This window comes from Nyctereutes procyonoides, unplaced genomic scaffold, assembly GCF_905146905.1.
Source record: "Nyctereutes procyonoides isolate TBG_1078 unplaced genomic scaffold, NYPRO_anot_genome, whole genome shotgun sequence".
NCBI classification, from domain to species: Eukaryota; Metazoa; Chordata; class Mammalia; order Carnivora; family Canidae; genus Nyctereutes; species Nyctereutes procyonoides.
The window spans coordinates 2094808-2115881 of NW_026575052.1; the positions used below are offsets into that span (position 1 = coordinate 2094808).

Consider the following 21074-nt stretch of genomic DNA (forward strand, 5'->3'; position numbering starts at 1 on the left):
AAGTCCGAGCTGACGAGCGCGGGGGGGAAGACGGTTGGAAGAAAACAATATTCTTGCCCAATGGCTGTTTTTTTCCTTTTTCCTGTAGAATTTTGACATAAGCGTTTAAAGGAAGTAGCTGTTGGTTCGGTTGGAGGCACGAAGAAGGGTCACTGCTCTGGCTGCCTCAGACCTGAATTCCCAGCTTTTGTGTCAGTCCTAGGACTCACCGAGTGGTACCGTTTCTTGAATAGGGCCGATTGCGAGTTGAATTTGAGACCATGAGAAGCTCTCAAAGGTACCCTCTTGTGAAAAGATGAAATCCTCTCACGCTTCCTCCGTATCTTGGGTAATTTCTCAGTGCCACTTGTATTATTTCCAGATCATAGATCATTGCTTTATGGTTAAGGTTGGATCACCGAGTTCGTTGAAACCACATCGCAATCTTGTTTAATACTTCTGTGACTGGAGTGTAGTTATAGTAATTGAGCATGCTTTTATTATTCATGCTTTCTTTTTGTGTGTTTTAATTTGAAAAAAGTTGCCTCATTGGTTAAAGCAAAAACACGACACCGTACTCCTTTTAAGATGCCTTATGTCCCCCACCCCCGCCCCCAGCCCACTCCCGTCTCCAGACATAGGATAAAATAAACAGGCCAGATTCTGAAGAAAGACGAGGAGGGAGCGCTGAGAGCCTGGCAGTGGGACAGCGAGAGCCTGGCAGGCCCCTGGGGCAGGTGTGGCAGCCCAGGGCAGGTCAGCCCCCGCGCGTCCGCGCCTTTGTTCCCCTAGTAATGGCGGAAGATGGCGTCTTAGGTTGGAGGTTGATTTCAGTGTTTTATTCTGTGTCTTCCCTGTATTAAAAACTCTTCTCAGTGACACGTTAAAAACACAGGGCAATAGTTAAATTTGTCATATTGACTTTTCAGACTTTTTCAAGTCACTCAACCCGAGGTGATGTGCATTCTCGGAATTCCTATTTCCTGGAATAAAGCCTACAGGTGAAACCCACGTGAAATAGTCAACATGAGATAGAATTTCCACAAAATACTTTAGAATCTTGTCCTTTCAGAGTAATGAGCTGCTCAGCTCTAGGCGTTCTTGGCTATAACTTTGAGTGAAAACTCTGATGTTTCAGGCAAACCATTAGAATGAATTCTGGGGGAGTGAGTGCAGTTTGGAGAGGTCACGAGGACTCGGAGGTGCGGTTATCACTGCACAGTTGATAAGGTGGAGTTCTTGGTGCTGGTGTGCCTTAAGTCCTGGCTAAAGAAAAATAAAGAGAAGGATCATTAGCCAAGGCTGATTGGAATGATTTACTGTAGGCATCAAGGGTCACGTTTTAAAAAAGCGACTTTCGTAAGTGAACTATAAATAATCGCAGTTTCTATGATTCCGGTTCAGCATCCGGTCTTTGGCCGTGGCATATGCATACATACCATCTTGGAGCTTAGCCCTGGTGAAAATACGCACCTGTATATCAGCTGTTCAAGCTGCCTACCTGTAGCAGTGTAACTGTTTGTACTCCATCTGTGTTTGCGAAGTTCCACAACAACAGGATATTCTTGAACCGACTCCTTTTCAAGGTTAAAGAACCGGAAAATGCCATCATTTTCACTGACTGTACTAAAAAACATCTCCCATGTGGTTAATGCTTTAGAATGTACTGTGTGCATCCCTTTTTGTCTGCAGTGTTACGTGAAAGAATCACTTATTTTGTACTGGATCCCATTTATACAGTTCAAGGCTGAGGTTATACAAAATTACTTATAAAGATAAACTCTCTGAATAACTATACGTTTATGAAGTTCGTTCACTTAGCCTCTATACTCATCCAGTGCTTTTTGAAGAACCCTTAAAACTGCAAAGGACCAAAGTGCCTAATAAAATTGTGTCTCTCTTTTTTGCTCCAGTTAATCTTGATTATTTCATTTTATTTGATAGTTAACAGAGGGTTACATTGCTGGAATGGATTTGGCCTAAAAGGCAGCACTGAAGAGTCTGATAAGAAAACACTGCTGTGGTTTCTAACGGGTAGATGGTGGCAGCAGGGGTCACTGGAACTGTACTGTGGGTACATCTGAACGAAGGACGTCTGTCTGACGTCGGGGGGTGGGGGGGTGCAGGGAGGGTGGGGCGCTGCTTCCAGGGGACCATTAAATTTGGGAAGTAAAGAAACAAACAGGTTCCATAGGACATCATAGTTTAATTATCCGGACACAAGAGTGGGGGCAGTTCTTCAGAGAGTTTGTTGTGGCCGTCGGTAGCACCTTGTGCATTTGTTCTAAGGCTGGGATTCCTGCGCTCCAGCCTCTGAAGGTGGGGCTGGTCATCACTGTCCAGTGCAGGGCTCTCAGAAAGCCCGCCTCATCCTCCTCCCGTGCCGGGTGTGTTACACTGGAAAGGAATTGTGTTAGATGTAGTCTTCGTCCCTTCTCGGTATATTTCTGCTTGTAAATTTTATTCAGGGATGACTTCATGGTGCATGTTTAGAAATACTTGCTTTGCATTTGTTTTCAGTGATTTTACTTTACTTAGCCCTTTGCATATTCAAGGACTTGCACGAAACTGGCAGCACATCCCTTTTCCTGCGTGTTCCTTCGTAACAAACTGTGACTAAGAGCTAGTCCCCAGCGCTCAGACATTTTTACATTGGAATGCCAGTTGAGGATTCCACAGTTTCTCAAGCCATGTGAATGAAGTCAGAGTTTCCCACTGAATGCTGAGGGCTCAGCCGACTTTGCCAGTTGGTCATTTCCTGGAGCACAAGACATGGTGCCAGTCAGGGTGTAAGAAAGGCATGTGTTCCACATCCTCCTCTTAGGACTGGGCAGCGGAGGACAGCAGGCATACCACCCGTCTTTAGCTTGTCCTGTGGCAGCTCTCAATCCCCCGTGGACCCTGCCCTGTGTTGGGCTCACCTTGCACAGTTAGTGGCCAGAGCCCGCCTGCATGCTGCTGTGGGACTGAAGTTAGATTTGTTGCTGAGGGCTCATTGCCACCTGCTACAACAGGAAAGAGGTACATCCTCCGCCCCTGGCCATCTTTTTGGTCTTCGTAAATTCCAGGGTGTTCTTCCATTCTTTAATGCTTTTTTTAGAGCAGCTTAAGTAACTGTGTTCTCGTTAAACACTTAAAGATGGAGAAGCAGCACGAACTACCAGACCATGTTTTCCCCTTGGCCGTGAATGAGTTGACTGAAAAAACGCTGCGATGCTGTTTTCACATACCTGTCTCTGCCGCTCACCGCTCCAAAGAGACCTGCTCGTGGTCCCTCCCGGCCTCTCTCGAGTAGGCTACCCAAGTTCCTGTGCACCTTCAGAGTCATTCTGTCAGCTGTCCTAACGACATTCGTTGAACGGTCTTTGCACCGTTCAGTTACCACGGTCAGGTCATGTCAGGTGAGGTTATGTTGCCATTCATCTTTAGTTTCCTTATTTTCTAGGAGCTTCCTATAGAAAGCCCCCCCAAAAGCAAACCTTTAATTGGCTAAATAAAGATACTGCATGTTCAACTTAGGATAAGCACTACAGCCAAGGATATGAGATGTCCCACGCTTGCAAGACCAGTTGAAGCTGACTCAAAAATCCTAACGCAGGACTGACGCAGGCTTCTCGTTGCCCTGGTTAGGCTCGGGTCTCTGCTGCTTTGCTGGGGCCCATCGCCACGGCACTGGGGGCTCAGATCTGAGCGCCGCTCCGGGTCTTCGCGCGGCAGAGAAAGGAATGTTTGGAACTTAACCTTGCCAGAGCAAGTTCTGGTTTATGAGTAGTTCTCTGTAGATTTCAGGGATGACAGATTCTGATGCACTCATTCTAAAAACGTTTTGGTCGCACACCAGCTCTTGATGCCTTTCTTTTAAATGAGTTATATACAGAGAGGCATTTAGCTTCTCTCAGCTTGTGTGTTCTTTTTGTTTTTGAAATATGTATCACAAGCAGATTGCCAGCATAATGGAGAGGGAACCAGATTGGATGTGGACTGTTTTTTGATGCTTCTTCCAGTGTCATGTTCATATATCCAAATGGACATTATCCTCTCAGATGATTATCTGGCACTAATTTATAACTATTGTATTATTGGAGACTATGTAGCAATATATATCCGCACCCAGGATGCACCACAGGCCTCTATAGATGTATGTCTACACGTAAGTATAAATGGATTTACATGCCAGGTTTTACACTTCTGTCTCTAAGAGAGAGCAACAAACCCACGAATTGGCCTCTTCCCGAGTGGCTGTGTCGTTTCTCTGTGCATTCTATGCCTTTCTCTTAATCGATGACTGAGTTGGTGGAAAATGGCTTGGTTTTATTCATGTTGGTTTTTTGTTGTTTTTTTTTTTTTTTGTTCTCGACTTTAAAAGTAATCTACCTCTGAAAATGTGTAGTTTGATGCTTGTTTGGTGAATTTGTGCCACTTTAACCCTTTCGCGACCATTCCCATTTTGTTACATTTCTGTTATGGGGACTTTGTGTTGAAATGTTGTACAAAGCATTTGTAGCAGTTTAAAAATAAAATATTTAAAATTATTTAAATTGTTTTGGACACTTCAATTGTATTATATGTGATTTACATTTTCCATTTTTGTTGGAGTTGTTAATCTGGAGAGTGTTCTTGTATTGAAGTTTGTTGTTAGTTACTTTATTGTTTCTTCTTGGAGAGTGATATCAAAGACTATTCTAATGAAAACATTAAAATTTACAATTTGACATACAAAAGAGGTTGTCCGTTGATTTTAACCAATGTAGCCTTAGAGAGAGAGAGAGAGAGGGAGGGAGGGAGGGAGGGAGGGACGAGGGACGAGTTCCTTACACAGACAGGACTGCCCTTTGCTGTTCTTCCCCTTCCGGCCTGAAAGAAATCATTGGAGCTTGTCAGATGTATAAGAAGTGTTTTGATGCTGTTGCTAGCAAGCACTTAATAACTAGAGGGAATTCAAATGAGACTTTTTATATAATTGTAACCAATAAAAACGCTTTCTAAACCCTTGTGAAAGGACTGCTTTTGTCCACCCTGGGGAAGAGGAAGGGGACAGGCAGGAGCTGCCTGAGGCTGCGCGTGGTAGGAGGTGCGGCGTGTAGAGTCCACCCAGACAGACGGCCCCCGTTCAGTTGCCCCTGTTTGGCACCCGCTGAAGGTTTGCTAAACTGCTTCTATAGCCGAGAGGGTAGACGTGCAGTTGGGGCAGCTTGGGGCCGCGGTGCTGAGAAGTACCTTGTGAACTTTGTTAAGAGGGAAATAAAGAATTTCATGTTGGGAGCGGGGGGGGGGGGGCGTCTCAGCCTCCTCTGTATTTCTTAACAGTTTAGCTTGGGGGTTTTTCTTTTTAAGAATCCCCACAAGAATGAAACAAGCGGTAACATTTGTATTGGGCTTGGATGGAATTGCTGTGTTTTGCTTTTGTTCTTTAAATTAAAAACGATTGAATAGAAGCAGTTTCCTAAAGCCCACCACAGTAGCACTTGCTATTCTCGTACTTTGTTCCGATCTCTGCGCGTGTCACTGCATCCGCGGGGATGGTGGTGAAGCCGAAGGTGTGATCAGCCTCCCTTGGCCAGATGGTCCTGTCTCGGGCTTACAGCTCTCCAGCTCTCCGGTGTTACAGAAACTCATGGGGGAGGAGGCGGGCGCGGAGGAGGTGAGGGCTCCATGCAGCTTCAGAACGACTTTCAGTATCCTTGGTTTTTATATGTTCTGCTCAACGGAGCGCCGAACTCCTCCAGTGCCCTGTTGACAAGCTGGGACTTGTGAGATGGAGCACTGACTGGGCTCTGGGAAGGAGAAGTGGGTTCCCGTCGTGGCCCGTGCACTCGCCGTTTGTCCATCCCTCCATGTGCCGGTGAACAGGTGTCAGACCGCTGCCCTCTCTGTCCCTGCCGTGGGTGGCTTTGCCCCCGGGCAAGTTATTTTACTTTCTGGATCTTAGTTCCCAATCTGCCAAAGCAGCGAATGGACTAGATGGTCTCTTGAGTTTTTCCCTCCAGAAGGAGGCCTTTTTTTTACTGGGATTGGATACTTAGCAGACTATCTCACTGAACTGAACAAGCAGGGCCAGGTCTCACCTGGGGACCCGGGTGCTGTGCTGACAGCAGTGCCCGGGCGCGACGGGCACACGAACGTTGACTCAATGGAAGGAAGAGTCCCAAGAAGTCTTGTGACTCCCATCCTGCTGGGAACAAGCTGCCCCTCCTGGTCTGGTTGCTTTTACTCTTCACAGAGTCAAACATTTTAAAAATTCAAAAGGCTAGTAATCGAAGCCTTATGTTTCTGCTCTTTTGAAGCACCTCTCACTGTTTCTGATTACAAACCCCTCTCTGGCCTGGCTGTTTTAATTTGGTGGATTCAGGTGCTTTCTAAAGCAAGATGTTATACGCAATCACATGAGCTTACCGAGCACCTACCATATAGCAGGGCCGCATTCGGGTGCCTCGGTTACATGAGTGGACAAAAATCCCGGCCCTCGTGGAACTTAGGTTTGCTTGGTGGTCTTCCCTATGTATACTTCATACCGAAAATGCCACTTGGTTACAGTTCTCCACGGGCTGGGTGGTCAAGAAGATACCTCTGGCTTTGCATTTGAGGGTGGAGAGCTAGAGGACTGCAGTCTTTTTAATACTTAGGTTAAAGTGACTACCAAAACGACAGCTTATTTACTGCATTTGATACTTAGGTGGATTTTAATTTGCTATCAGACCTTGAGGTGGATTGACTTCTATCCATAAAAGAAGTATAAATGGCACTTGACCTTGAAAGTGGATTGCAGCGCAGGTGAGTGAAAGGCTGCCTTGGATACCAAGGCCACATTTAAAGACCCAGGGTGATGGTTAGAGGATGTGGTTTGCCACTTGTCATCTTTTTAGAGACCCAATGGCCTGTGGCCTCTTCCCTACCTAGTGGCACCAGCCCTTGCTGCTCCCACTTTGGGATCTCCTCTTTCAGTGACTGCCCTAAAGCACTGTTGAGGGTGTGTGTTCCAGAGTGTAGAGTGGTGGAGCCGTCCTGAGAGACTTGGGAGGTGGGAGGGCTGCGGGGGCACCCGGCAGTGACTGACACGCTGGTCGGGCGACAGGTCTGGCTGTCAAAAGACTAGCCACAGCCCTGCCCTCTTGGGCAGCCAGTTCTCAGACAACCCAGCGAGGTGCTAAGCTACCAGGTCCAGAGCCCTACAACCATCCTTTTAAATTAGACCGTGGGTGGGGCCTGGATAATCTGTAGTTTAAAGCCCCAGGTGATTTCCATGCACATTGCAGACTTTCTGAAGTGAGGTGGGAGAAATGGTAACCAACGCGTCGTGGCTCCCACCTGAGCTTACAGTCCACTCCAGAATAGGTGCTGTCTGCCCCATTTTTCTGAAGGGGGTGGTGGACGGGTGTTGCCTGGGAGGTGGGGTGTAAGGGGCTGTTCTGAAGCCAGGCTTGAAGAAAGGCATGTGTACTTTATGGAAAGAAGAGGTGATAGGCCTCGAGGGGGGAGGAGGAGAGGCTGGCCGGGTTGTGCAGTTTCTTTCTCAGACCGTATTGCCAGGTCACGGCCCCCATTGGGTCCCTCCCTCCTGGCGCCTTGACCCTTTTCTGGGATTTTGCCTACAAGATGGCAGGACCTTTAAGTGAACACAGTGCTAGGAGATAAAAAATACACAGTAGGAGCGAGGCCCAGATTTGGGGGGGGGGGGTTGAGGCCTCCATAAAACTTAAAATTCGTTTTAGACAGAATTGTCAAAAGATTGGATGGAACAAAGCATGAGGTTTGAGTGGATGGAACAAAGGGGAAAATGTAAAAAACTGCCCATTGACCCATCTGTTGGGGCTCCATGGCTCAGACTCCTGTTTGGGGACTGCCCGGGCACCCCCCTGTCTCCAGCCACAGGGTGCACCCCAGCTCTTCCTCCCACCTCCCGCCCCTGTGCTGCTCCCTCTCCAAGTGGTCTTAGAAACGGCCCCGATAAGCCTTGTGAGTCTGGCACAGCTCTCGAGTGCTTTCTGCGCGTGAGGGACAGTGCCAGCGTCTTTCAGGCTTGCCTCTTGACAGTAACACCTTGAAGCTGGTATCGTGTGCAGGGAGGGGGAACAGACCCCAGGGGGAGTGATTTTGTCACAGAGGTCACACGCTCTCAAGTAGCACCTTGGGGTTTGAACTGCCCCCAAGCTACGCCATCCTGTTGATTGTCTTTATAGTTTTATCTAGGTTTCTTGAAGCTTCATTTCCTCCGGACGTAGAACACAGGCCTTGGTACCTTCCCTGCATCTGCACAGGGCTCTCTGGCTTAGTGGGAGTCTCCTGCTGCAGCCAGGGCGCGCGTCGTCGGGAGCTGTGGCCGAAGGCCCGCGTCCGGCTTCACCCTGACGGTGGAATAGTGCCTCTCCCTGTCGCAGACCTTCCAGCTCTGACCGGCTTTGCAGGTCATTCTGCTTAATCAAGAAAAGTCTGCTTTAATAGGAACCAAGCTTGTTATAATCATACCCTTTGATTTTGAAAGTGGTTCTAAGGAAGGGGCCTGGGGGTCATCAGGAGTCAGATGTCACTTGGGGGCCTTCCCCTGGCGGGCATGAGCCCAGGAGGATGGTTGAGGCGGGCCTGGCTTCCCACCCCAGCACCATGCAGAACAAAGGGTTAAGTTTCTGCCCGTAGTTATTTTTGAAGGATAGGATTAGAGCCTGGGGGGTATGTGTCGGTTTTACTTACTTTCTGGATTAAGAATAGGAATTGCAGAAAACCGTCATGCCTCTGCATTAAATCACTAGCCGCTGCAAAAATCGCATTCTGTTGTGAGCCACGAAGATGGTCTTGGAAATGCTTTTTTATAAGAGAAAACTTGCTGAACTGTTGGGATAATAGCATTTGTGCGAACTCCTGTCTTCTGCTTCACTTCTAACAGCGGGATTCCTTTTCAGCTGCCTTGTGTAGAAAGCGACCCAAAAACCAGATGGATGTTCCAGAAAACATCAAAGTATGTAACGGAAGACGTTAGTGCCTAAATGTGCCTTCCCGCGTCCCGCTAGTCACCCGCCGCAGGAGGCCAGACGAAGCACCCGCCTGATGAGGGGGCATTTCAGTGATGAGAGAAAGCTCTGGATGGATTTTAAAGTGTGGGCTTATGCCCTGAGTCAGGACACGTTCAAGCTAAGCATATTTCCGTGTCCACCCAAGGTTAGACGGGCACCTACGGTATGATCTGGAATCGTGCTTGGATAACTACCAAGTCTTAGCGTTAAATCTAAGTGCCAATTTTAAATACGAATCATTAAAAAAAAAAAAAAAAAAAAAAAAAAGACCAGGCATCCGTTGTTCAGGGAAGTTAATAACCAAAGGGGATTTGAGGCCTTAGGATACAGTTGTGGCAATTTTAATTTTTAACTCAAAAGTAAGAATTTCAGGTGTAAGATAATTGTGTTTGTTTTAGTATTTAGTAATTGCCCAGAATAGACTATTTTAATACTCTTTGTTGGAATGGAGTTATTTGAGGCTCATATGGATTCGATTTTCCCCTGCAGTAACATTCTCCTCTCGCTTGCTTTTTATAATCACATCCAAACCTTGCCAGCCCAGCTCGAGTTTAGGAACATTTTCAGATGGCTTCTATTTCCAAGCTATTATTGGACTTGCGAATTTGGGCACATTCTCCTCTAGTGTTTCAGTGGGTCAGCCATTCAGAAAACCTTTTTAACGGCCGGTGTGGGTCACGGAGGCGTCAGGCTGCAGGTCTGATGGCCTCTGCCCCGCGCGCTGGGCCCCAAGAGGGCCCTGGGGTGCAGCCGGCTGCTGCGGGGGAGCCGGCTGGGGGGTGCTCCCGGCCGAACGCGTGCCGCCCCGTCCTGAGTGCTTTGCAGGCTCACCCTGCCCTGCCGCTCTCACCACGTGGGGGAGTTAGCATCCTCGTGTACAGGTACGTGGGCCCAGGGTGAGGGGCAGCGACACCTGGATCGTGTCCCGGAGCTGTAAGCGGAGACCGCAGGCCGGCCATGTGATGCCACCGTCTCGACCACAGTGACACCACCCGCTTCACCGTGCCCTCCCCCCGGGTTTTACACAGCTGTGGTGTCTCCCGCGTGACCAGTGGTGATGTCATCGCCCCAAGGGCGGGGGTTGGTTGCAGGGGTTGGATAGCACAGTAGGAGTAAACATTGGCCTTGAGCCCTCCTGTGCTGGGTCCTTATCCCCCTGGGTACCACTTAGAGCTGAGGTGGGCCTGCCGCTGGCTGAGCCCGGGCCGCCTCGCCTGACGGTGGCTGTGTCGAGGGACGTGGGGGTGTGTGTGCTCGGTATAGGGGTTCGGTGGTGAGTTCTCCCCGCCCTGCTAAGGCAGCTCATGTCCTGGTAACCACCCTGGGGTGCAAGGGCGGGATGTGCATGATGATGATCCTCGTGGAACTTTTGGAAGAGGCTCCTGAAGAAAAACTGCTTGTGCTTTTATTTTTATTTACTTAAAGCTTGACTTACTTGCGAGCCGGCTGGGGGAGAGGGGCAGAGGGAAAGGGAGAGAGGGAATCTTAAGCAGGCTCCATGCTCAGCACAGAGCCCGATGTGGGGCTCCATCTCAAGACTCGGAGGTCATGACCTGAGCTGAAACCGAATCGGATGCTTAACCGACTATTTTTTTTAATTTATTTATTTTTATTTATTTATTTATTTATTTATTTATTTATTATTATTTATTTATTTATTATTTATTTATTTATTTATGATAGTCACACAGAGAGAGAGAGAGAGAGAGGCAGAGACACAGGCAGAGGGAGAAGCAGGCTCCATGCACCGGGAGCCCGATGTGGGATTCGATCCCGGGTCTCCAGGATCGCGCCCCGGGCCAAAGGCAGGCGCCAAACCGCTGCGCCACCCAGGGATCCCCGACTATTTTTTTTTAAAGATTTATTTGTTTGGGGCACCTGGGGGGCTCAGTGGTTGAATGCCTTTGGCTCAGGGTGTGACCCCGGGGTCCCAAGATCTAGTCCCATGTCGGGCTCCCTGCATGGAGCCTGCTTCTCCCTCTGCCTGTGTCTCTGCCTCTCTCTCTGTGTCTCTCAGGAATAAATAAATAGAATCTTTATTAAAATTTTCATTCATTTGAGAGAGAAAAAGTGAGCTGCTCGTGCTTTTAAAGGCCGTGGAAGAAGAGGATTCCTTCATGACAGCTGACAAACATCGCTTTGTTGGTTTCCCAGAATAGATGGTTATTACCTTTGGTGAGATGAGAGCTTGTGTCAGAATCTCAGAAAGCCCCGAAGCCTTCCCGGGCAGGCCCCTTCCCTTCTGGGAGCCCCACGTGGGCCATGTGCTTCAGCCCAGGGTGGCTGGCCAGGACCACGCTGGGAAGGGATTCAAGATTGAGAACTTTCCGACGGCCTCTGGTCCTCTGTGAGGGACACTGTGCTGTAGGCCAGCAGTGGCCTGGTCTTGAGGTTTCGCTGTGATTTTTTTTTTTTAAATAAAAGGTTTTATTTATTCAGAGGACACACAGAGAGAGGCAGAGGGAGGAGAAGCAGGCTCTGCAGGGAGCCTGATGTGGGACTCCACCCCAGGACCCCCCGGGACCCCGGGATCACGCCCTGAGCTGGAGGCAGACGCGGCACCACTGAACCAGCCAGGTGCCCCTTCGCTGTGATTTCGTTACAGGCAGTGGGATGTTGGGAAAGGTGTTGATTGGCTCCGGCCCTGGAGCTGCTGAGCAGCTGTCACCTCCTCCAAGAAGCCTTCCCTGGCCATCTTCCCAAATAGAAATACTGTCCTCGGCTCTCTCCGTCTCCTTACTCTGCCCTCCTGTTTTTGGGGGCACTGAACTCCCCGGATGTTCTGTTACCGCTCTGTGAACGGTCTGCCTGGGAGGAAGGACTTTAGTGTTGTTCACGGCTGCATTTCCAGCATCTGCGACCGTGCCTGGCATGCAGTAGCTGCTCATTAAGTCCTCGTTGGCCGAATAAAATCTCTGAATCCTGGCTTTATGACTTACCTGCTCGTGAGACAAGAGCTGAGCGTGTGGGGATCACAGATGCTGCCTGCCGTAGCACGGTGCTTCGTAAACAGTCGTGGCCACGTGGGTGTCCGTTTGGGTCTCACTGAAGGTTGTGGCCGGTGCTCAGAGCCACGCAGGAAGTCTTGTGTGACGGCACAGGCCGTGGCGGCTGGAACATTGCTTGAGTGTGCCCGGCCGGAGCGGCTCCCTTTCCAGGTCAGGCACTGGCACGCGGCAGAAACGACCAGGAGCTTATATAGGGCAGGACAGCCGTTTTCCAAATCAGAGGAAAGAGCTGCTTATGATGGTATCACCACACGGTGTTCTTGGTTTTGAATTTCAAGCCCAAAACGGACATTTTTAGGGATGCCTGGGTGGCTCAGCGGTTTAGCATCTGCCTTCTGCCCAAGGCGTGACCCCAGGGTCCCGGGATCGAGTCCTGCGTCGGGCTCCCTGCATGGAGCCTGCTTCTCCCTCTGCCTGTGTCTCTGCCTCTCTGTGTGTCTCACGAATACATAAATAAAATCTTCAAAAAAAAAAAAAGATTTTTAAAGGCCGGGTTCAGAAGACCTTCATTAGCTCCGTAAAATCGTGGAGACCTAGGGCCCTAGTGTGGCCCAGGGTGGGGTGCTTTGCCCCAGGTCACAGCGTGCGGCCGGTCCCCATCAGGGTCCCTCCTCCCCTCCTCCTCCTTCCCGCAGGCCTGGGAGCCAAGACCCTGCCCCTTCAGCCTCCAGTGGCCCAACTTTGAAGAAGCAGGGAGGGGACCGGACTTCCTCCGGCTGCGCGTGTGCAGTGGATGCGCCCGCGAGGCTAGGGGGTGCCAACACCTGTGGGGGGCCCAGATCTGCTGCGGCTCGGGTGTCCTTGGGGACAGGCCTGCGGGCTGGTGTCGGCCCTGTGTCGGCCCTGCGCTGGCGCCCCGTCCGTCCGCGGAGCTTTGTCTGGAGGGGCAGCAGGTCCTGGCTCGGTCAGACCTGCTCTCCCTTCGCGCGGGGATCCTCCCGGGCCTCCGTGGGCAGTGGGTTCCCGTGTGTTCCGGGGGCCGCGCTGTGGGGGGGCGGCTGAGGGCCCGGGGTCTGCCTCCGACGCAGAAGGGGATGGCGGTGCTGGGGCTGGCCAGTGGCGCCCCCCCCCCCCCACGCTGCTCTGAGAAACTCCTGGGGACACCACCTCCCCTTCCCTTCAGCCCCTGCTCCGCAGCAGAAGCGCTGCCTTCAGAGGTCTTCAGGCCGGCGGGGTCCCCGCCGTCCCTGTCCCATCTGGTCCCGTCCGTCCTGCGCTCCCCGCGCCCCTGATGTGCTTCTGTTCGTCGCCTGCAGGCTTGCCGTGCGGACGAAGGGGTGCAGGCCTGACCCGGCCCGGGCGCCCCCCTGGCAGCGGAGCCGCTAGTGCGCAGCCTGGGGATTCTGGCCCGAGTTGCTGGCCCGCTCACACAGGCCCTGGCCCTTGGCTCGGCGCTGCCAAGGGACGGGGCTGACAGGGCTGGACGGGCATGGACGGGGCTGGAAGGGCCTGGATGGGGCTGGACGGGCCTGGACGGGGCTGGACGGGGCTGCAGGGGCCTGGACGGAGCTGGAAGGGCCTGGACGGGGCTGGACGGGCCTGGACGGGGCTGGACGGGGCTGGAGGGGCCTGGACGGAGCTGGAAGGGCCTGGATGGGGCTGGACGGGCCTGGACGTCCGGCCTGACTATGAGAGAGTGTTAGGCGCCACAGGCAGAGGGAGCGCCAGTCTCCTCCAGCTCCTGAAGCCCGAGGGCGTCGGGAGGGACTCATGGGAGGAGGGTGCGGCCGGGGGCCTGCGGTGGCCCTGGTGGGCGCCCGTCTGCAGCAGGACGTCTGTCCTCCGCCCGAAGCCTGCCCTGTGTCTGCACGGCTCACCTCCCGGCTCACCTCCCAGCTCACCTCTCCCCACTGGGTGCGGCCTGTGGAACCTGCGCGGCGGCTTTCCTGTTTCCGGGTCTTGCTCCAGAAGCTTCTCAGAACTGCTCTAATCACCAGTGCACAGTCTGTAGGTGTTTTATGCTCCTTTTTTGTTGTTGTTAGATTTTATTTGAGACAAAGCGCGCACGCGAGCAGGAGCAGGGGGGCAGGAGGGAGAGGGAGAAGCCGCAGGTCCCCTGCCGGCCGAGCAGAAAGCCTGCCCTGGGGCTCGATCCCAGTTCCGCAGGACCTGAGCCAGAGCGCACGTAACCCTCTGGGCCACCCAGGCGCCCCAGCCCCGGTCCGTGGCTCAGGCTCCTAGTGAGACTCTCTGGGGTGACTGTCCTGGCACATTTGGGAAAGCCTGCGTTAGCCGCCGTGACGTAGGATCCAACTCAGGGAGAGCCTGTGGGGGGGGCATCAAGCAGCCTCCACGCGGCACGGAGCCCCACGCCCGATCAGCCTTCCAGCCCTCGCAGATCCTGACCTGAGCCGAAACCCAGGGCCGGACGCCCTGGGACCGACCGTTGTGGCGCATCTCCGTCAAGCGCTGCCAGACGTCGTGCTTGGAGTTGGTGCTGTTGGCTGTGTGACTCCATCCCGTCACCGGCACGCGTGTCCTCTGGGACTGGGACGGTTACCCTGCAGCCCGCTAGTGCCAGCTGACAGCAGGTGTTTTACGGAGGCGATGTCCCAAGTTGTGTGGGGGGCGTTGGCCCCGCGTGTATGGCCCTGCTACCTCCCGGCTGAGGAGCCGTGTTGCTCCGGTGTTCCCAGGTGCATGAAGGGGCCCGAGTTAGGATCTCCCTCCCCGGCCCGTCCCCTTCGTGGGCCACCTGCGTCACTACCCACCTGGGCCGCGTCCTTCACGTTCCCGACGGACTAAACCATCAGCTCCGGGGCGGGGCTTGGAAATCCTTGGTTTATAGGCCGCTCGGATGAGTCTCGGCCGGAGTTAGGAGTTCTCCTTTGGGTCCAAAAGAGAACGGGTGACGCGGCGTCATCACAGCTCATCATTTAATTGCTTCCGGTCTTTACCTGAAGTTGTTTTCTGTCGCTGCTTAGCCGTTACCTCCGACGTGGCATCGCTCAGTTTTCAGAACGCTTGACCTACGTTCCCATCAGCCCTGGCGACGCCCCGCGACCGAGGCATAAGGACACAGACCCGCAAGCGTGGGCCGTCAGGGCTGTGGTGGGGTGAGGACTGGCCACGTGGCCGCCGTTGCTGTCTGTAGCCCTTGGGGCCTCTGCGACCTCGGCCTCTCGCTGGCGTTGGCTCGGTGTGCGCGGCGGGTGGTGGCGGTGGCGGTGGCGGTGGTCCCCCGTGGGCACGGCCTCGCCGCGTGTGGAGTAAGCGGGGGGCAAAACGAAGTCTCTGGGGGTGAGAGGCAGCCGCTCCCCGAGCTGCGCCTGACTTGGGACCTCGCGGCTTCAAGCGTGAATTTGGGGGCAGCGAATTGTCGGGAACTGCGGAGTCTCGGGTAAGTGCGCGATCAGCGGAGGTCAGGTTGAGAGGAGAGGACGGGCCACCGGGTGACCCTTCCCTCCGGGCGGCAGCAAAGGGTGGGCCCACGGGCGCAGCTCCGGGTTAGAGATGCACGGGGCGCGCTCCCCGCCGGCTCGTTGGCTCAGCGACACGCCCCCCCCCACCCCACGAGGCTGCCGGAGACGGGTGCAGCGTCCGGAACCTCGGGCGGGCGGCGCGTGCAGCTAGCCGGATCTTCCTTGACGTCTTTAAACCCTCTGCTCAGTTTTTGGCTCTGAAAGGAGGGTCGCCCTCCCTGTCACCCTGTGATTCCGCCTCCTGACGTCGCCCCAAGGGCCCTCCCCCTGGAACCTGCAAACCACCCGGCAGCGGAAGACGTCCTTGCAGCTTATTACCTTTGTTCAGAAGCCGCGACTCGCCTGGCCCTAGAGCCCACGCTGATCGGGGCTGTGCCAACCCAGGCCGCCCCCCGGTGACGGCGCCACGCTGATGGCAGCAGTGGGAGGAGGCCCGGGCCGCGTGGGGGGTGCACCTGCCGCACTGCCAGCGGGCCCAGAACCGGCGCCGTACTGCCGGGATCGGCAGGTGGCCCGCTGTCCAGTGTCCCGGTGCCCACGCGTGGCCGTGCCACCGGCCCTCCGACCCAGCCCAACACCTGCGGGGACAGCCCGTGGCCACCCCGTGGCGGCCGTACTGGTCCCCGGGCCTGTTGACGGCGCTCGGACCTGTTACTGACGCCCGTGCCTCCGTCGTATCCAGGCCGACAGACCCCGAGCTGGAGCTGTTGGTGTGGACCCGGCCGGGTGAGAAAGGCTCCTGGCCGTTTGCCTAAACCCCCTCGGGTCCGGCAAAGAGGCGCGTGCCGCCCGGAAGGCTTTGCGCTCAGGTTGCTTTATGAGGCCCGTGGGCTCCCGGAAGCTGCAGCCGGTGCGTGAGGGGCGTGCGCCAGCCGGGGCCGTCGCTGCGGCCTCGGGGCTTTGTCCCGTCCTGCCCTTACCCGTCCGGTCGGGCGGACGTAGGGCGCGGGGGGCGGGCACTGCTGAGGGTGTAGCAGCGCCCCAAACTCACGTTCTGGGGGGGAGGGCGGGGGGACAGACCGTGAACAAGCAGGGGCTACACCGAGTGTCAGCTGCTGAGTGCTGTGGAGACACGTGCAACAGGGAAGGGGGGAAAGAGATCTGAAGTCCGATGGGGGGCTGCTATTTAAGACGAGGGAGCCCGAGAGAGCCTGGCCGAAAAGGGGAACATGTAAACAAAGACTTGGAAGTGGGGAGGGAAGCAAGCCTGGGGACCCAGGGTGGAAAGCACTTGGCAGAAGGAATAACAAGTGCAAAGGTCCTGAGGCAGAAGTATCCCCGGCTCGCCCAGGGAACCCTGGGGAAGCTGGCTTGGCTGGAGGGGAACATGGGGGGTGAGGTCAGGGAGGGGACCAGGGGCCGCTACCCGCCATCGTAAGGACTCCCCTTGTACTCCGAGCGCGTGGAAGCCCGAGGGCCGCGAGGGGAGGAGTAGCGTGGGGGCACGGGCCTTCTGAAAGACGGACTCTTGCTCATCTGTTCACGATCAGCTGGAAGGAGCCACGAGTAGAAAATACTAGGGAGGGAATGAGTGACCGGGGGAGCGATGGAGGCTGGATGGGAGTGTGGCAGCGGGGGACGCGCAGCAGCGAATCCCGGGCGTGTGTTGAAAGCAGAGCCCCGAGGTTTGCTGAGGATCCGGTGGGGACCGGAGCAGACAGTTAAGGAGGACAGCGGGGTTGGGGGTTTTCTTGCCTATGCTTCCAGCATCCGGGTGCCTTTTGTTTTGCCATTAAGGGATGAGGGGAAGACTTACCTAATCAGAGGCGGATTGTGTGGCTCGTGTGTGCCGGGAATTCAGGTTTGAACCTAGACGTCGGAGAGGCTGTGAGGCCCTGAAGGGGAGACGTGGGATAGACAGTGTGAAGTCCAGACGGCAGGACCCAGCTGGAAGCGTCAATTGGGGCGTCCCCGCTACGCAGTGTTGAAGACCTCGAGATTGGAGGCCCCAGAGAGCGAGCCTAGATGAGGAGACGCCCGGGAATCGGGAATCGATGCTGGGGGCGCTCCAGTGCTGAGGGCGTGGGGAGGGGAGCCTGGAGGTGTTGAGGGCTGAGTGAGGATGTGCAGGGGCCGACGTGGCATCTGAAGGTGGTGGTGGTGGCGGCGGTGGGTTCAGACCCGGCTTGGTGTGCTGCAGGCCCGGCCCTGCACCTGGGGAGGGGCTCCCCGCTCCCTGCCCCCGCAGCTCTCAGGCTCTCCTCTGGGCCCCAGCTCGCCTCTGCCTCTGCGCCTACTGAGCAGGGGCCGAGCCCCCTGACTCCTCCCCCTGACTTCCCACCACACCCATCCCCAGCTCACCTGCTGCTCCTCCAGGACTGTATCCAGCAAGCCAAGGGGGACCCCGTGGAAACGACCTCGGCCGCTCACAGACCGGCAGAGCTGCTGCTTCCAAGGAGCCCAAGAGCCCCGCGTAACCAGGTGTGTTGTTCGCAGTTCAGAGAAGGCCCAGGGCACAGACCGGAGGACTTCCTACCCCAGCCTTGTTCTGCTTGCCAAGTGCCCACATCCCCGGGTGCAGCGCCCGTCTTGAGGCTCAGGTGCACCAGGAGGACAGGAGAGGCTTGGGGGTGAGAACTGGTAGTAACAGCCCTGGCCCCAGCCCCGCTCCCGGAGGAGTGGCCTTCGGGGCCAGGCTTTCGGACCTCTGCAGGGCAGTCCTGTCTCTTTCCTCCGGGGGTTATAAAGTAGGTTATGCCTTCTACGCTTTCTCGTCCTTCCCTACCCCGTAAAATAAAGCAAAAGGCAGCGTGGTGAAGAGAAGCGAGTCCTGAACTGAGTTTCGCATGTGCCCCAGAGCCCGAGTCTCCGGGTGTGCTTGCAGTGCTTGCTGGGGTCCGTTCCCTTGTTCTGAGCTCTGGTATTGTCTGTTTTTCACACTTTGCAATTGCGTATTTACGTCTACGTTATACAGATAGTGACCTTCCCCTTCTGGAACACGTGCCCCGTGGGGGCAGAGGCCAGGTCTGTCTGGTTGACTGCTGTGTCCCTGGGCCTAGCGCCGGGCCAGGTATGTGCCAGGTGCTTGACTGACGAATACTGATAATCAGCGGAGCGTCTGGTTTTGTTTGGCGTGCAGACGGGAAGGCTGGCACTGGCACGGCTTCGTAAGTCTCGAGGACCTCTCCCCACGAGGGCGCACGGCAGCACGTGCACACGTGCAGAGTGGGGACCCCGACTCCCAAAGATTATACTAAATCAAAATTCGGGACACGTTGATTCATAGGGCTGATTTTTTGAAAATCAAAGAAAAAAAGGTTTTCTTTAAAGGTTGTATTTATTTGACAGAGAGAGTGTGCACGCTCACGTGCAAGAGAGGAAGGAGAAGCAGACTCTTGCCCACGCAGGGAGCCCGATGCAGGGCTCGATCCCAGGACCCCGAGGTCACGGCCTGAGCCCAAGGCGGTCACTTAACTGACTGAACCACCCAGGCGCCTGTATATGGCTGATTTTAGAAAGCTTTTATTCGGAAAGGCTAAAGTAACCTTTTTTTTTTTCCTTTGTGGTGCTTTGAAGGGCCGTCGCGGAAGCTTAGCGTCCCCTTGCAGTCCCCTTGCAGTCCTCAGTCCCTTGCAGTCTTGTGCCTTCAGAGAGCACGTCTGCCCACCCCCCACTGCCCCACGGTGCCCGGCACGGACAGGCAGTTAATCAATAGTTACCCGATCAACGGGGGCAGTAGGCTGGGGGGAGGTGACCGCCCGCGTCCTCCTCTTGGGAGCCTGTGCCGCCCGTCCGCACGTTAAAGCTCAGGATCAAGCTCGGGATCCTGCAGGGACGTGGCCTCACGCCGAGCTCTGGCGGGGAGTGGCTCCCCTTTGACCCCAGCTCTGCCTCTCGCAGTGTCACTGGGCTCCTCGTGCATAAGGCGTCGTGGTGCCCGTCCCACAGAGGCCTCGTCAAGACTGAGTTTGTGGTTCCAAGTCAGGCGCGCAGGAGGGACGGGCCTGGTGGCTGCCGTGACGCGGGGGTTATGCCGACACCAGCCTTGGTTGGGGAGACCCATTAGGAAGGTTTGCGCTTCGCGTGTGCCACCGGCCGGCTGCGGGTCCCCAGTGATGAGGCTGGGCCGGGGTCTGTCCCCCCGGGGGTAGCCTCCCCATGGGGCGTGGGCGGTTCACCAGGCAGCGCAGGGGGCGCCGGGCGGCCCGGGTCCACGGCCCAGGGCACCTCCAGACCTGGCGACCGTCTGTGAAACAGGGTGAACTGTCCCGCCCTCCACGCTACACCCGTCTGAGTCAGCCGGAAACAGGGCGCGGGCTTGGGGGAGGTGGGGGGGGCGGTGCCCCAGCGGACTCGCCGCCCAGGCCCCTGCGCCCTCTGCACGGGAGGTCTCCGGCCCGCAGTCCGCGGCACCCCTGCCCTCGGGGCAGCGTCACGGTTGCTGACGACGCCCCGTTCCCGCGGGGGCCTCCCGAGACGAGCCGCTCGAGATGCGCGGTGGCAGAGGCGCCCCGACTCCCGCGGGCTCCTCCCGGAGGCAGCGCCTGTTCTTGGTGTCGTGGGACGGGCAGCAGACGTCGGGACCTAGAACGCCCATTAGCAGGCCAGATAGAGCCCCGGTGCCCGCCTTCACACCCTGCCAGGCTTTGTCCCGGGAAGTGACTTGCTCTTTTTTTTGGTGCGTGTCAGCCTCGAAAGACGGAACGGTCCCGATAATTAAGACTTAGCATCTTTGCAGTTTCACCATTTCAAGGAACTCTTCGTGCCGGCCTCCGGGGAATCTGCTTTGTGTGTGTTGGCCTGGACACACGTGTTTGCTCGTGTTTCCTTTTGGCCTCCGTCCTGGTCTTAGATGTTCCCTGTGTTCCCCTCGGTGTTAGAAAGCCGCGTGTTTGTGCTCAGTGAGGGGGAGAGGGGCCGGCGCTTGGGGTGTGCTGGAGCTGGGTGGCGGCCGGAGCGGAGGGCCCGGAGAGGCGCCCGCCTACGGGGACGGTTCCTCTGCGGGACCTGCTGGGGCTGGTCCCTGGGTCCCACTGGGTCCCACTGGGGCTGCCTGGGCCTGAGCGGGGCTCGTCTGGGGCAGCGGCTGTTCCCTGCTGGCCTGAAGCCTCCGCACCGGAGCGTCTGCCCCCTGGGCCGTGGGGAGCAGGAGAGTGTCTGTCGGGGAGGCCCGAGGCCTGTGGCGTCGTGTCACAGCATTGTCAAAGTGGGCGCTGTCCCCACGGTTTGGGGGGGCCTGGCAGCGAGAGAACCCTTCCGGGAAGTTCCTTCCTGGGATGATTTCGTTTTCGGGCAGTGTTGTTGGGCTCCAGGTTTGCCCTGTACTTGTTCAGGAACATTCTCCAAGCACCTCCTGAGCCGGGCTTGGTGGCAGAGCGGTGGGCGGGTGAGGAGTGAACGTGGATCAGGCCCCTGGGGCCTGAGTCTCATCTCCCCCGAGGGGCGCCGCCTCGTACGGCTCCTCGTCCCAGGTCTGTGGGGCTTCCCTTTGCCCTGCGCCCCCTCCCATTTTAGGGTCCCCCAAATGAGCAGTGAGGCCACCGCGTCCCCTCGCTGCTCCCGCAGGACACCTGCCGCGTGACCTGAGCGAGTGGCGGCGGCGCTGAGCGTGAAGGGCCCCGGCCCCCTCCCAGCCTGGCGGGGACGGACGGGCGGACGGACAGACGGCGCCCGGCAGATCTCCCCGCCAGCAGCTGCCTTGGCTCGGGTCGCCGCGGGCC

General features: G+C 55.8%; 1 protein-coding gene across 5 annotated transcripts in view; it reads left to right on the top strand.

Annotated features, from left to right (window-relative positions):
* PRDM2 (PR/SET domain 2) overlaps positions 1 to 21074 on the top strand; it is a 125845-nt gene that overhangs the window by 94658 nt on the left and 10113 nt on the right. Inside the window, exon 8 of one of the 5 annotated variants that reach the window (XM_055332004.1) lies at positions 89 to 1891. The exons of the other annotated variants lie outside the window; for them this stretch is intronic. Coding sequence (XP_055187979.1) covers positions 89 to 101 — 13 coding nt within the window. The 3' untranslated portion in view covers positions 102 to 1891. Of the gene's footprint in view, positions 1 to 88; positions 1892 to 21074 lie in introns of those variants that run through there. 5 annotated transcript variants of the gene reach the window in all.